The sequence below is a fragment of the Podarcis muralis genome, chromosome 18 (assembly GCF_964188315.1).
Source record: "Podarcis muralis chromosome 18, rPodMur119.hap1.1, whole genome shotgun sequence".
Classification (NCBI taxonomy): Eukaryota; Metazoa; Chordata; class Lepidosauria; order Squamata; family Lacertidae; genus Podarcis; species Podarcis muralis.
Window position 1 is genome coordinate 12,679,492 of NC_135672.1, and position 16,164 is coordinate 12,695,655.

A 16,164-nucleotide genomic window follows, 5' to 3' on the forward strand; every position below is an offset into this window, starting at 1 on the left:
TGCTGTGTGTGTGTGGGGTTTTTTTTGGGGGGGGGGCGTGTAGTTTGGCTACAGTCCCAATACGACCCGACCCCCAAATTCAGAGAAATTCGGATTACGAATCGAAGCACCGTTAAGGCCAGTTAGAACACTTTTTCCTCCTGAAGGTGTCTGCGGGAGGGACCCCAATTTCCAAGAGGCATTGTCCCCCCCCCCCCCGCCATCCCATAATAAAAGAGCGTTGCGACAGAAACAAACGAAGCCCGTTGAAGCTGAGAGGGAGAACCTCCAGTCCCAAGAGCAGTCTACCTCTGCCCAGAAGCCAGATCGGATTGGCTGTTTCCTGGCACGACCCCCCCCCCCGCGACGCGGACCCGATCCTCTGCCGATCTTGAAAAAAGGGGTCTTGCGCGCCCCCCAAAATTTATTCAGAATTCAAGGCGCTTGTGGGTAAACCCAAATTTTGCCGCTTTAAAATCGAGCCGAGCCGAAGCTGAAGCCAGCCGTTATAACGCCAGCTCTATAAAGTTTGCTTTTCAAAAACCAGGGATATATATATATATAAATAGATCATTGTCTCCAGGAGGTCAGAACGGCGACTGCAAAAAACGACCGATAGGAGAGCCGTTGCAGTTCTTTCGAGAAAGCTCACGGGAGAGAGGAAAGCTTTTCCCGAAAAAGCAAAAAGCGAAGGATTTCCCTTTTGTCGCACTGCAAAAACGCAAAAATAAAAAAACACACGACTGTGTCAAATTGGGTGGGAGAAATCGCCCCTTTTCAAATTCTCCAAATTTGAGATTCGATACTTCTATTTGCGGGGGGGGGGGGGGGGGAGGAATTGTAGCCCATTCGCACTGAGCCATTTATAAATCCCAGTTTTTTCAAAAAAGGAGGGACCTATTGAAAATATACGTATTTTTATAAATTGCTCGCAGACTAAATCACGGGCGGCATTTAAAGATCAAAGGGTTGTTTTAAAAATCAAGCGTCCTGGCCAACTGAGTCGAACGACGCAACGCAACCCTATTTTTGGGGTGTGCGGCCTAAAAAAGGGACGAGTTTTCACCCAGCCCCCCCCCCACAAACTTTGTGGTCTCCTCTCCCATCGGCCCCAAGCAGCTTCGTTAACTACGAACCCCAAAATCTGGGACCCCCCCTCGAAACCGGTGCCAAAGTTTTGCAGTCCTTTTTTCGCGGAGAAGAATCACCCCGCGTTTTGCGGCACCCCAAAAAAACCAGAGCGTTAGATAGACCCTCAAACCCGGGGGTCACCCCCCCTAAAACCCCAATGAGTTTAAGGGTCTATGGCTCCGTTTTTGGGGTGCTGCAAAACGCGGGGCGTTCTCGCTGCGAAACGTTTGCCCGGCTACGATTGGGAGCGAATCGGATGACATTGGGTTGGCGGGGCGACCCCGTGACACCCCCCTCCCCGGTTTGAGGGTCTATGGCTGTTTTGGGGGGCGTGGCAAAAAGGGGGGGTTCTCTTCAAAAAAAAACCAAACCAAAACCGACTGCAAAACTTTTGCACCGGTTTTGAGGGGATTCCAATTTTTGGGGTTCGCCATGAACGGAGCTCAGCATGGTTGGGGGGGTGATGGAGTTGTGGGGGGGCTCCCCACATCCAGGACTTCCCAGGCAGAATCGGGGCCCCCGAAATGGGCCAGGGGGCTCCTACTCTGAAGGAGGGGCTGGTAACAAAAGCATCGGCTAGCCTGCATCTTCCGGGTACCCGAGATGGGAGGCGGTTGCTAGGCAACCACAGACCACATCCCCAGCTGAGTCCCTCTTCCCTCAGCATCTCTGGTGAGAGATGCCCTCCCCGCCAAAACTCATTTGCCTTTAAATACTTTTTTAAAAAGCCAACGGAAGCAGAAATTTCGAAAGGGGGGGGAGGGGACGGGTCGGACCCCCGGAAGACGACCCGTAACCTCCATCAGCTCATTTGCTCCAGGTAAGTTGAGAGAAGCGGATCCGGAGGCAGGAAGATGGTGTGCTTGTTGCTCACTTTCATCTGTCGTTTTCCTTCATGGTCAGAACCTAAGACGGATATAATAATCATAATCATAAAATACCAATAACAAACGTAGTTGGCCTCTAAGGTGCTACTGCAAGGAATTTTTTGTTTGCTTGTTTGGTAATAATAATGATGATGATAATAATAGTTTTGGTTTATTTAAACACCTTGAAAAACAGAAGGGCGAGGTGTTCTTATCTAAAAGGAAACAAGCAAATTCGTTGGTACCTTGGTCCCCAAACGCCGCAAACCCAGAAGTGAGTGTTCTGGTTTTCGAACGTTTTTCGGAAGCCGGACGTCCGACGCGGCTGTCGGCTATTGTTTCCGGGGTGCCTGCGCCAATCAGAAGCCGCGACTCCGTTTCCGAACATTTCGGAAGTCAAACAGACATCTGGAACGGATTAAGTTTGGCGCTTTTGTTTTTGTTTTTGAGGCTTTTTGGTTAATTTGATTTTGTGACTGTGCAGAACCTAGTTCAGCTACTGATGGATGGACTGTGTGACTGCGGAAATGGATAAAAGCCCCCCATCCAAACCATGACCATCATCAGTGCAGGTAAGAAATTATTATTATTATTATTATTATTATTATTATTATTATTATCATCTACAATACTGCCTTATTTATTTTATAGTACAGCTCATTGATTCTTGCTTTCGTTTTATGGATCAATGGTCTTGTTAGATGGCAAAATCCATGTTAAATCCATGTTCTAGGGGCTGTTTTTACAAGTCTGGAACAGATTAATCCGTTTTGCATTCCTTTCTACGGGAAAGCGCTGCTTTGGTTTTGGAACGCTTTGGTTTCGGAACGGACTTCCGGAACGGATTAAGTTTGAGAACCAAGGGACCACTGTAGAATGAAAACCTTAGGAGATATTTTTGGGGGGAGCTGGGAGTTGGGTGGGGGCAGAAGGGCTTTGGAATTGCAATTTTTTAAATAAAAAAAGTTATTTTCCACTTATCACTCAGCCACGGAGGCCGCAATGGAAGGCAAAGGCAGATCAGAAGGGACTCGCCCTCTCTGCAAGGGAGAGATAGCCCCGTTCGACACAGGCAAGCAAGTTTCCTCCCAAAATAAATACAAAATAATATCAGAAAGGAGCCCTTACTGGCAGAAGCGAGGTCCATGTATTGGCAGACGGCGTGAAGGAGAAGCCTTTCGAAGCTGTAAGAAAAGAGATCGACAAAACACGTTTTTATAACTTTCTGCAAGTTCTTTTCTTAGGTTCAATTCACAATTCTGGTTCCCAATTCTTTCATAGAATCATAGAGTTGGAATAGGCCACAATGGCCATCGAGTCCAACCCCCTGCCAAACAGGAAACACTTATTTTCCTGAGAAAATAAATTCCTTATTTACTTAAATTCACTTAAATTAACACTTAAATTCCTTATTTTCCCAATTCTTTCCTTAGGTTCAATTCACAATTCTGGTTCCCAATTCTTTCCTTATTTTCCCAATTCTTTCCTTATGTTCCAATTCCCAATTCTGCTTCACATTTCCTTCCTTAGGTTCCCAATTCTTCCAGTACGTTCAATTCCCGTTACGTCGATTGATCGATTCCCTTTACAAAACAATATTATATATACCTTCGCGGAACGGAAGAATTTGCAGTCTGTTTTAAATCATTACTTATTTCTATATTGATTTCTCTTCCTTATCATCTTGCGTTGGGCAACTTCCCCCTCCCTCCAGAAAATTAACTTCCTACTCTCCATCCTATATTATAATAATAATAATAATAATAATTTTTTATTTATACCCCGCCTTTCCCGGTTCAGAAAACCGGGCTCACAACAAATTTAAAACACTTAATTGTGATGCAACAAAAAACCCCAGCATAAAATAGAGTATAAAACGTGAATAACAATAAATTCAGAATTCAAAAATCAATATAGGGGGAAACCCATTCAATAAACAATAGCTGGCTGGCTAAATTAGTCCTATTTGGGCCAGCGAGGAGACCAGGGGAGAATTAGCTGTGGGATCCCAGAACGGGGAATCTTCATAAAAAGGGAAGGAAGGGGAATAAAAGATCAGGCTAAATTCAAATTGAAAGCCAGGAAATTAATAATAATAATAATAATAAATTTTATTTATATCCCGCCTCCCCAGCTGAAACCGGGCTCAGGGCGGCTAACAACAATAAAATAATACAACAGGAAATTATTAATAGGAAATAATTAATAGGAAATTAACTTCCTATTTTCCATCCTCTATAGATCCTTTACTCTGGATACGTCCGGTTCCCATTTCCCAAGAGCTGTTGGCTTTATCAGTACGAAAAAACCCAAAAAAAAATGTTGTGCATCGCCTTCTGTACTACAATTCCCATCCGGCCGCGGCTCCCGGTGCGAGAACCGTTTGGTCACCTGTTGTCCATCATTGCCGTGTAGACGGAACGAGGGCTGGTTGAGAAAAAGGCCAAGAGCTCATCTTCGAAGCACTCCAGGGTCCCCTGCGGGGGGAAATAGAAGCAGCGGCAAATAACAACAAAAGCAATTTTATTATTTGTACCCCACGCCCAGGCAAAGCTGCAACAGCAAAGGTTCCCAGGCGCTAGTTTCTTCCTCGGCCCTGCGTTCGAAACCTACCATGGGGATACGGCTCCGCTTCAGCGTGGTCCTCAGGCGCCGGCTGATGCGCTGGAAACACTCTTGCGGGGTGTAAGTGGCATGTTCTGCAACGGAAATAGGAGGAAAACAGGTTTGCGGTTTCTGCATTGCACGGGGTTGAGATGGATGACCCTGCGGTGTCCCTTCCAGCTCTGAACTTTGGCGGTTCTAAGGGGAAGAACAGGGGCCAGGAGCTTCTACCTTGTTTAGCTTATATGTAAATTTGGCACTGCCAGGAAGGGCAGGGAGTCTCCCCCCCCCCCAGCTGTTGCTCCTGAACAGGGAGAGCGTTTGAGGGTAGACTGCTCTTGCATATGGAGGTTCGGCTGAAAGCAGAAATCTCTCTAACTCCCTTCAAGAGCAAAGATGTTCTGGAAACGTGAGTTGGGAAGACAGATGTCCACTTGATAGGAAGGAAGGAAGGAAGGAAGGAAGGAAGGAAGGAAGGAAGGAAGGAAGGAGAGAGAGAGAGACAGAGAGAGAGAGAAGGAAGGAAGGAAGGAAGGAAGGAAGGAAGGAAGGAAGGAAGGGAGAGAGAGAGAAGGAAGAGAGAGAGAAAGAGAGAGAGAAGGAAGGAAGGAAGGAAGGAAGGAAGGAAGGAAGGAAGGGAAAGAGAGAAGGAAGGAAGGAAGGAAGGAAGGAAGGAAGGAAGGAAGGAAGGAAGAAAGGAAGGAAGGAAGGAAAAAGAAACTGAGAGAGAAGGAAAGAAGGAAGGAAGGAGAGAGAAAGAGAGAGAAGGAAGGAAGGAAGGAAGGAAGGAAGGAAAAAGAAACTGAGAAGGAAGGAAGGAAGGAAGGAAGGGAGAGAGAGAGGGACAGAGACAGAGAAAGAGAGAGAGGGGAGGGAAGGGTTTTTTATGCACCAGAAATGCAAACCAACCCTGCAAGGCCGTCCAGGCCAAACCCTCCATACCTTTCCACTTGACACCTGCTTTTTCGGCCAGCTTGCTCTTCTGCTTCTTCGCCGCCTCCTCTTCCAGGTACAAGAGGACCCTCTCTTGTTCCTCGCCGGACCGGTTCATAAAGTCGTTCCAAATCTTAGCCGAGAGACACACACACAAAAACGAGAGAATCCCATTAACGCACAACCTTCTCTGCCCATCCTGAGTCAAAAACCCAGCGACTGGAGCGGGGAAGAGAGCTGCGTTTCACACGGACGTTAATTTTATTTTATTTTCCCACCGGAAGATCAATCCACTTTCGAGTTGATTAAGTGGGCGGAAAGCCGGAGAACCCAAAGTGTGGTTTGTGCAGGTTCCGAGTGGAACTTGAGTCTCTGAATATCAGGGTTTTGTGGGTTTTATCCAGGGTATGCATAAAAATCCATTATTATTTTTTAATTTAAATTGGATTGTTTTATTATTTTTTAAATGCTTTTGGGGGGAAAATCTTTCTAAGCGTAGTTTTCTATTTAAGTTATAGTCCATCAGGAAATAAGGATTTAAGTTTTTCGTATGTGCTAAAACTCAGTCTAAGTTGTTTGGTTTTTTAAAATGCTTTTAACAAACACGGATAGATATGCTGTAATCTTATTGTTTTTGATTTAAATTGGATTTTTGGAACAGACTTCCGGAACGGATTAAACCTGAGAACCAAGGTACCACTGTTTTTAAAACAGGGTTTATGTATTCATTTTGAAATAGGGTTTATGTATTTATTTAGGTTGGCCGAGTTAAGAGGAACGAGGTGCAAACTGAACACCAGGAAGAACTTTCTGAAAGTAAGAGCTTTTTGATTGTGGGTGTTTTTTAAGCAGGAGTTGAAATTCTACGATTTAAGTCTGTCCGGCAATCACTCCCAGTAAGGTAACTCGAAATAATTTTGCAATTAAAAAGACACGAGCGATAAAAACAGCTCACACAGTTCACACTAAAAAAAACGGAGGCATTTATATTAAGAATTGTTCAATTGTGGGTGATTTTTAAGTAGGGGTTTCAATTCTACGATTTAAGTCTGCTCAGCAATCGCTCCTGGTAAGGTAACTCGAAATAATTTTGCATTTAAAAAGACATGAGCAATAAAAACAGCTCACACGATTTGATACATAAGGCGAAACAATTAAAAGGTCGCTTTTGTATGCAAAAACGTTTTGAGGTTTTGCAGAAACAAGCGGCAATATGTAAAAAAAAAAAAAAAGGTCTTAAATCTGATACATGCTATTAAAACAACAACAATGCCTCCTTTATCTCGCACCGTCACTCCCAACTGGAACCTGAGTTCGAAAGACGAATTCCGGACCCGGGTACGGGAAAAAAGCTTCGGAATTCAGAACGCAGACTCGTTCAGATCCCAATTCCTGCATAGGGCTGAAAACGACAAGCACGGGCGGCTTCAAAGTCTGCAAAGCTTTCAGAATGAAAAACGTGCAAAAGCGGCTGAGGTTTAGCAACGCTCTCTTTCCATCTGGCAGCTCAGGTCCGGCAAAGTTCCTTTCCCGTCGCAGCTGAGGTCTTGCAAAACGATTTGCTTTAACCTCGCAGCCAATTTGACCGAATGAATCAAAGCCGAATTGGGGCGAGATGCGATTCCCAGCTATGAAATGCAAATTTGAAACGTTGCCGAATTGTTGGTTCGTTTGTATACAGAAAAGATGCAATTTGCAAAATAATAATAATAATAATAATAATTTATTATTTATACCCCGCCCATCTGGGCGGCTTCCAAAAAAATATTAAAATACTGTGATACATCAAACATTTAAAGCTTCCCTAAACAGGGCTGCCTTCAGGTGTCTTCTAAAAGTCTGGTAGTTGTTGTTCTCTTTGACATCTGGTGGGAGGGCGTTCCACAGGGTGGGTGCCACCACCAAGAAGGCCCTCTGTCTGGTTCCCTGTAACATGGCTTCTCGCAGGGAGGGAACCGCCAGAAGGCCCTCGGGAGATGGACCCCAGTGTCCGGGCTGGACGATGGGGGTGGAGACGCTCCTTCAGGGATACAGGGCCATTTAGGGCTTTAAAGGTCAGCACCAACACTTTGAATTGTGCTCAGAAACGTACTGGGAGCCAATGTAGGTCTTTCAGGACCAGTGTTATGTGGTCTCGGCGGCCGCTCCCAGTCCCTAGTCTGGCTGCCGAATTCTGGATTAGTTGTAGTTTCCGGGTCACCTTCAAAGTTAGCCCCACGGAGAGTGCATTGCAGTAGTCCAAGCAGGAGATAACTAGAGCATGCACCACTCTGGCCAGACAGTCTGCGGGCAGGAAGGGTCTCATCCTGCGTACCAGATGGAGCTGCTCTGGACACAGAACTGACCTGCGCCTCCATGGACAGCTGGGAGTCCAGAATGACTCCCAGGCTGCGCACACCTGGTCCTTCAGGGGCACAGTCGCCCCATTCAGGACCAGGGAGTCCTCCACACCCGCCCGCTTCCTGTCCCCCAAAAACAGTCCTTCTGTCTTGAGCTGAGCTGTGCCTCTGAAGGAAGAGAGCTGGGATTTAACGAAAAGAGACCACAACGCGTACCTTGACGTACGTCTCGTTGTTGCACGCTTCGGTGAAGATGCTCGGATTGGCCGGGTGCACGATTTCCCCGTCTTCCCCTGTGCATTCGTCTTGCTCCAGGAGAGTCATCAGATAACGTGCTGGAGGGGAAAAACAGAATTCACGATACACCTCTGCAGGTTAGCAATGGGTCCAAGCAACCGTACAAAGCCCAAATCTGCATATATTGCTCCTCCCACTTTTGCAGCTGGCCCCGCCCCCACTGGCCGGTGCCCCGCCCCCAGAACAGAATTCGGCCCCCTGGCCGGAAAATGCTTCCCCTATCATGATGCACTGGGATGCGGGTGGCGCTGTGGGTTAAACCACAGAGCCTAGGGCTTGCCGATCAGAAGGTCGGCGGTTCGAATCCCCGCAATGACGGGGTGAGCTCCCGTTGCTCAGTCCCTGCTCCTGCCAACCTAGCAGTTCGAAAGCACGTCAAAGTGCAAGTAGATAAATAGGTTCCGCTCTGGCGGGAAGGTAAACGGCGTTTCTATGCGCTGCTCTGGTTCGCCAGAAGAGGCTTAGTCCTGCTGGCCACATGACCCAGAAGCTGTACGCCGGCTCCCTCAGCCAGTAAAGCGAGATGAGAGCCGCAACCCCAGAGTCGGCCACGACTGGACCTAATGGTCAGGGGTCCCTTTACCTTTACTATCATTATGCAACACGGCTCAGTTGGCAGAATCACAGAATTGCAGAGGTTCCAAACCTGTGCAATGCAGGAATCGAACCCGCAACCCTAAGATTAGGAGTCCCGGGCTTAAGTGATTGCAGCGGTCTGGGGCTTTTTAGCTTAGAGGAACTGCGAGGAGAGGAGAAGGGACCCCTCCCTGGGGGTCCTGAAGCCCCACCCCGTGCAACGCAGGAATCTTTCGCCCAAGGTGAACCTCGAACTCGCATCCTTGAGAATCTTTTGCCCTAGGTGAACCTCGAATTCGCAACCCTGAGTCTCAGGCTCAAGCGATTGCAGCGGCCTGGGGCTTTTTAGCTCAAGGGGGACTCGAACCCGCAACCCGGTGTTTATAAGAGGCTCACGTTCTACGGACCGAGCTCTCCCTGGCTCAGAACAGCTCGGTCCAGGGTTCGAGCCCTGCGGGTTCGACTAGATGACCACCGGGTCCCTCGTGACTCTTCTGCGATCCCGCTGGGCAAAAGCGCCCCCAACCCGGAACTCAACTGTTCTCAAGGCGCTGCAGGCTCTTGCGCCCTTTGGCCCGGGGGATGAGATCCGAATTTCGTATGGCTTGGTTGATGTAGTACTGCTTTCGCTTCGCCGGGGAAAACCTCTTTGCGGTGGGGCTGGCCAGCGGCGGCAAGCAATCCTCTATCCTTCTGCAAAAAGGAGAAGCGAAGCGTTTTTATAAAACCAGCAGGCTCTCTGCAGCCGTGACCCACATAAAATAAACGAGTCCCCAAACTTGAGATCTGCATCGATCCATTTTTATCAACCCAAAGTGCAGAAATAATCCGATTTATTGCAAACAAGCATCTTATTCTAGGAGCGAGTTCCACCTTGCCAAACCCACTGAGCTCAGGTGATTCAGCCTTTTTTAGGAACACAAACAAACAACTTTGCAAATAAGAAGCGCAACCGGTTTGACTACCAGCCTGAAGCGGGAACCTCGTCAAAGGAAAGCACAGCCGTACCCAGCCTCACGGACGCTTCGAGCAGATATTTGGGGACCCTTCCAACTCTGCAAACCTAGACAGCATCTTAAAAAGCAGAGACATCCCCTTGCCAACAAAGGTCCGTATAGTTCAAGCTCTGGTTTTCCCAGGAGTGATGTATGGAAGTGAGAGCTGGACCATCAAGAAGGCTGATGGCCGAAGAATGGATGCTTTTGAATTGTGGTGCTGGAGGAGACTCTTGAGAGTCCCATGGACTGCAAGAAGATCAAACCTCTCCATTCGGAAGGAAATCAGCCCTGAGCGCTCACTGGAAGGACAGATCCTGAAGCTGAGGCTCCAAGACTTTGGCCACCTCAGGAGAAGAGAAGACTCCCTGGAAAAGACCCTGATGTTGGGAAAGATGGAGGGCACAAGGAGAAGGGGACGACAGAGGACAAGATGGTGGGACAGTGTTCTCGAAGCGACCAGCCTGAGTTTGACCAAACTGGGGGAGGCAGTGGAAGACAGGAGTGCCTGGCGTGCTCTGGTCCACGGGGTCACCAAGAGGCGGACACGACTAAACGACTAAACAACAACAACCAACTCTGCAATTTCTATAGATAAAAATCAGGTTTGCAGAATTTACAGCTCTCGTGGCGGTCCAATAGATGCCGCAAAGCTCTCCCCCAAAACTGGCATTTACAGGTATTTTTAAGGCTCTGACAGCTGACGTCATTCAAGGAAGTTTATTCAGAGATGAGTAAGCGAGGCAGGTCATGTTTTCCCAGATACATTGTGTATGTGTGTTTGTGTTTGTGTTACCTAACAACCCAAATCATCTCTGGTGAAACCATGGCAAAAGGCTGCCTGCAACGTACCGTCTTCCCAGCGGAACTACCCGCCACAAGAGACGGTTTCAGTACCTTTTAGACCAGGCAATGAGGAAGGGCTCCTTCTGCCAAGCTGAACCTCCAGCTCTGAGGCGCCGTCAAAGCATCTGGTAAGCCAAACCGGCCGGGTGTGTGTGTGTGTGTTTGCACGTTGCGTCCCACACACCAAGCTCACTGTCTCCCCAGGGGTTGCTGTTGTTGTTTAGTCGTTTCGTTGTGTCCGCCTCTTCGTGACCCCCTGGACCAGAGCACGCTAGGCACTCCTGTCTTCCACTGCCTCCCACAGTTTGGTCAAACTCATGCTGGCAGCTTCGAGAACACTGTCCCGCCATCTTGTCCTCTGTCGTCCCCTTCTCCTTGCGCCCTCCATCTTTCCCAACATCAGGGTCTTTTCCAGGGAGTCTTCTCTTCTCATGAGGTGGCCAAAGTCTTGGAGCCTCAGCTTCAGGATCTGTCCTTCCAGTGAGCACTCAGGGCTGGTTTCCTTCCGAATGGAGAGGTTGGATCTTCTTGCAGTCCATGGGACTCTCAAGAGTCTCCTCCAGCACCAGAATTCAAAAGCATCCATTCTTCGGCGATCAGCCTTCTTTATGGTCCAGCTCTCACTTCCATACATCACTACTGGGAAAACCAGAGCTTTCACTATACGGACCTTTGTCGGCAAGGTGATGTCTCTGCTTTTTAAGATGCTGTCTAGGTTTGTCATTGCTTTTCTCCCAAGAAGCAGCCGTCTTTTAATTTCGTGGCTGCTGTCACCATCTGCAGCGATCATGGAGCCCAAGAAAGTAAAATCTCTCACTGCCTCCACTTCTTCCCCTTCTATTTGCCAGGAGGTGATGGGGTGCCCTTCTCCAAATCAGGAACCCCCAAACGGGGTCTGATCCGGCAGGGCTCTCCGCGCCCCGTTTCCTGAGTTGTGCTGCCGCAATGGAACCTCCAGTTACAGGAGAAGTCTATCTTAGAGGATGGATCAACTTCCTTCCTCCCAGAAGGAAACAGCTGTTGCATTTCCTTGTTTGCTTGCAAGCTTCTTGCAAAGGTTGCTGAACCCACCATGCTTTTATCATTTTAAAGAAATCAATTCCTTTTTTCCAAATAATAGCCACAGATATTCAGTGGCAAGGCTGCCCCCCTTACTCACCCATAGGGCTGGTTTAGGGGGGCTCCTGGTTGCTCCTCCTGGACGCCTCCTCTTGTTGCTCCAGGATCTGTCCCCTTCAGCACCACCATGGCTCGCCCGGATTGCAACCCCAACCCTGCAAGATCCTGATGCCGGGGACCCGGATACCACCCCAGGTTTTTGCAAAGGCACCCGGCCCGGCCGCCTCCCCGGCTGCACCGCCCCAGGAAGACGCGTCAGCACCGGGGGGAGCAAAGGGCTGGAGGAGGAGGAGGAGGAAGAGGCGGCGCTACGGGCCGGGAGGGAGTTCAGCCTCCCTTGCAAAAAAGCAAAAGCTGATGCAACGGGCGCTGCCGCCTTTGCAAGATGCAGTTTGCTCCGGGCTTTGCAGGGCGCGGCGCTGCACGGCATGGGTTTGCGTGGCGTTGCATTGCATTGCAGCGCGTGAGAGTTTTGCATTTGCATTGGACGGAGAGTGTGTTTGCATTGCATGGAGCGTGTGTGTGTGCCTTGCACCGAGTGTGTGCTTCCATTGCACGGACTGTATGGTTGCATTGCACGGAGTGTGCCTTGCACAGAGTGTGTGTGCATTGCATGGAGTGTGTGTTTGCATTGAACAGAGTGTGTGTGTGCCTTGCACCGAGTTTGTGTGCCTCGCACCGAGTGTGTGTTTGTGTTGCACGAACTGTATGGTTGCATTGCACGGAGTGTGTGCCTTGCACGAAGTGTGTGTGCCTCGCACCGAGTGTGTGTTTGTGTTGCACGAACTGTATGGTTGCATTGCACAGAGTGTGTGCCTTGCACAGAGTGTGTGTGCCTCACACAGAGTGTGTGTGCCTCACACCGAGTGTTTGTTTGTGTTGCACGAACTGTATGGTTGCAATGCACGGAGTGTGTGCCTTGCACGGAGTGCACATTGCACGGAGTGTGTGCCTTGCACGGAGTGTGTGCCTCACATGGAGTGTGTGCCTTGCACGGAGTGTGTGTGTGTTCGCATTGCATTGCAAAGGGCTTTTTTTGCATTCCACTGCAAGTTGTGTGTGCTTGTGAGCTGGACAGCACTGCAATAGATGGGCAGTTGTGGCTGCTGCGAGGACATCCAGATGCTGCTGACCTCCTACCTCCCAATCCCCAGCCCCTTAGCCAGCATGCCCAATGGTCAGGGGCGAGGGGAGTTATAATTCAGCCCTGTTGGGTCTCCCTACCCCCAGCATGCACAAAGATCAGGGCTGGATGGGAGTCCAGCAACCTCTGCAAGACCCCTGCTTCCCCATCCCTGCACCCCGGTTGCTCCACCTGCAAAGGAAACTCCTTGTTGCGCCTCTGCATGAGTCCCTGCTCTGTCTTGCGTTTTGATTGACAGCCCCAACCAGAAGCCCCTGCAGACATTGCAGGACTCCAGGGATTCCTCTAAGCTTCAGCCAATGGGCGTTCCCATAGGAGAGGTGACGACAGCAGCCTTCATTTGCATACTGCCCTCCCCACAATTCAATGCGGCTGGACACCATCAGGAATGTACCATGCTTCACATATGTGTTGGAAATAAAGCGCCAAGTGATCTTTCGGAAGCGAGAAGAAGATTTAAAAATAAGACTAAACGAAAGATTTGGTTAATGAATAAAAATGGGGGGAAAGGGCAACCCATCTTTGTTCACCATAAGGTGAAAGTCCTCTGTATTGAAGCCTTTAAATACCAGATGGAGCAGTGCTAGGTTTGTGCTCGCTTCGGCAGCACATATACTAAAATTGGAACGATACAGAGAAGATTAGCATGGCCCCTGCGCAAGGATGACACGCAAATTCGTGAAGCGTTCCATATTTTGATGGACTCCGGCATTACTTTTATTGCACAGCATCCTCAGGTTGCCAAAGACACGCCTTTGGGGCTTCCTCTCCCCCCTCACCCTTCACTTTGCAAACTCCACATTACTTGCAACCCCTTTGGCATCCCTCTTTACCCCCAACCACCCCCCAAAAACCCTCTTTCCAAAAATGCCAGCTGATTGCAACGTGGCCATTGCACCCCAATAATGATATATTCATGCATGCATGCAGCAATTGATGCAATAATATGCATGCATGTTCAAGACCAGCAAAACAGACCGTGCTGTTATTTATTATTCCCGCCTCCTTTTTTTTTTTGCCTTTTCTCTCTCCTCCGGTTTGCAAATCCCACACCTATCCCCCCAAAACATTTTAATGAGTCATGCATGCTCCTATCTTTGCTTTCCAGCAATGCAGAACCGTGTGATCTGGGTAAAGGCTCAGAGACGACCTGTTGAAACCTCCGGAGGTTTTTTTTGGCACGCTCTCCAACTCACCCTCCAGTTTGCAAACCTCCTAATGATTCACCACCGTTTGCATTTTCATGTATCACCCAAAGGCTCTTTTTAAATACTTGCCATTTAAGGGGGGACAATTATGCCTTGACTATGCATGGGGCTGCATTAAGACCAGCAAAACCTACTATTATTTATGGTTTGATTGCAACGTGTGCCCCATAATCTCACCTTTTGGGAAATTAGGACGCCCCTGAAGGGTTTTGAACAAAGGATGAAGCAATAAATAATAGTAGGTTTTGCTGGTCTTAATACAGCCCCATGCATAGGCTAGGCTGGATGAATCCCTAGCCGGAATTAAGATTGCTGGAAGAAATATCAACAACCCCAGATATGCAGATGACACAACATTGATGGCAGAAAGTGAGGAAGAATTAAAGAACCTTTTTGTTGTTGTTGTTTAGTCGTTTAGTCGTGTCCGCCTCTTGGTGACCCCATGGACCAGAGCACGCCAGGCACTCCTGTCCTCCACTACCTCCCGCAGTTTGGTCAAATTCATGCTGGTAGCTTTGAGAACACTGTCCCACCATCTCGTCCTCCGTCGTCCCCTTCTCCTTGCGCCCTCCATCTTTCCCAACATCAGGGTCTTTTCCAGGGAGTCTTCTCTTCTCATGAGGTGGCCAAAGTCTTGGAGCCTCAGCTTCAGGATCTGTCCTTCCAGTGAGCACTCAGGGCTGATTTCCTTCCGAATGGAGAGGTTGGATCTTCTTGCAGTCCATGGGACTCTCAAGAGTCTCCTCCAGCACCAGAATTCAAAAGCATCCATTCTTTGGCGATCAGCCTTCTTGATGGTCCAGCTCTCACTTCCATACATCACTACTGGGAAAACCATGGCTTTAACTATACGAGGGTGAAAGAGGAGAGCGCAAAATATGGTCTGAAGCTCAACATAAAAAAACATGAAGATCATGGCCACTGGTCCCATCACCTCCTGGCAAATAGAAGGGGAAGAAACGGAGGCAGTGAGAGATTTTACTTTCTTGGGCTCCATGATCACTGCAGATGGTGACAGAAGTCACAAAATTAAAAGGTGCCTGCTTCTTGGGAGGAAAGCAATGACAAACCTAGACAGCATCTTAAAAAGCAGAGACATCACCTTGCCAACAAAGGTCTGTATAGTTAAAGCCATGGTTTTCCCAGTAGTGATGTATGGAAGTGAGAGCTGGACCATCAAGAAGGCTGATCGCCGAAGAATGAATGCTTTTTGAATTCTGGTGCTGGAGGAGACTCTTGAGAGTCCCATAGACTGCAAGAAGATCAAACCGATCCATTCTGAAGGAAATCAGCCCTGAGTGCTCACTGGAAGGACAGATCCTGAAGCTGAGGCTCCAAGACTTTGGCCACCTCAGGAGAAGAGAAGACTCCCTGGAAAAGACCCTGGTGTTGGGAAGATGGAGGGCACAAGGAGAAGGGGATGACAGAGGACGAGATGGTGGGACAGTGTTCTTGAAGCTACCAGCATGAGTTTGACCAAACTGCGGGAGGCAGTGGAAGACAAGAGGGCCTGGCGTGCTCTGGTCCAGGGGGTCACGAAGAGGCGGACACCACTAAACGACCCAACAACAACGGTTTTGCTGGTCTTGAACATGCATGCATATTATTGCATCAATTGCTGCATGCATGCATTAATATATCATTATTGGGGTGCAATAGCCACGTTGCAATCAGCTGGCATTTTTGGAAAGAGGGTTTTTGGGGGGTGGTTGGGGGTAAAGAGGGATGCCAAAGGGGTTGCAAGTAATGTGGAGTTTGCAAAGTGAAGGGTGAGGGGGAGAGGAAGCCCCAAAGGCGTGTCTTTGGCAACCTGAGGATGCTGTGCAATAAAAGTAATGCCGGAGTCCATCAAAATATGGAACGCTTCACGAATTTGCGTGTCATCCTTGCGCAGGGGCCATGCTAATCTTCTCTGTATCGTTCCAATTTTAGTATATGTGCTGCCGAAGCGAGCACAAATCTACCCTGTACCGCAGCCGTATATAAACCTCTGATTTTAAAATATTTCCAAGTCATGGTATAAAAAAGTTAGCTTCGTTCCTTCCTGTGTTTGCTCCTCTTGTTCTGTTTCAAACCCCCACCAAGCTACCCCTTAGTCTCCTCCACCTTCTCAAATTAATCCATCCT

General features: G+C 48.6%; 1 protein-coding gene and 2 non-coding genes across 3 annotated transcripts; 1 reads left to right on the forward strand and 2 right to left on the reverse strand.

Moving 5' to 3' along the window:
• Positions 1 to 30: 30 nt before the first annotated feature.
• On the reverse strand, positions 31 to 11,952 carry R3HDM4 (R3H domain containing 4). The gene is made up of 8 exons (XM_028713636.2): positions 11,726 to 11,952; positions 9,264 to 9,418; positions 8,069 to 8,187; positions 5,523 to 5,646; positions 4,590 to 4,675; positions 4,368 to 4,453; positions 3,105 to 3,160; positions 31 to 2,016 (listed from the first exon to the last, which is right to left on the reverse strand). Exons 1-8 carry the CDS (start codon positions 11,812 to 11,814, stop codon positions 1,913 to 1,915), a joined length of 819 nt encoding a protein of 272 aa, XP_028569469.2. The 5' UTR covers positions 11,815 to 11,952; the 3' UTR covers positions 31 to 1,912.
• A 1,468-nt stretch (positions 11,953 to 13,420) lies between these two features.
• On the forward strand, positions 13,421 to 13,527 carry LOC114588717 (U6 spliceosomal RNA). The gene has a single exon (XR_003704499.1). It is a non-coding gene; the product is annotated as a U6 spliceosomal RNA (small nuclear RNA).
• Positions 13,528 to 15,886: 2,359 nt separating this feature from the next.
• LOC114588719 (U6 spliceosomal RNA) lies at positions 15,887 to 15,993 on the reverse strand. The gene has a single exon (XR_003704501.1). It is a non-coding gene; the product is annotated as a U6 spliceosomal RNA (small nuclear RNA).
• Between the last annotated feature and the right edge of the window lie 171 nt (positions 15,994 to 16,164).

Coding starts and splice junctions, on each gene's coding strand:
- R3HDM4 (XM_028713636.2), bottom strand. CDS start 11,814: ATGGTGGTGCTGAAGGGGACAGATCCTGGAGCAACAAGAGGAGGCGTC. Junction 8,188..9,263: donor CCTGCAGCGCCTTGAGAACA/GTTGAGTTCCGG, acceptor TTTCCCCTCCAG/CACGTTATCTGATGACTCTC. Junction 3,161..4,367: donor ACGGCAATGATGGACAACAG/GTGACCAAACGG, acceptor CTTTTCTTACAG/CTTCGAAAGGCTTCTCCTTC.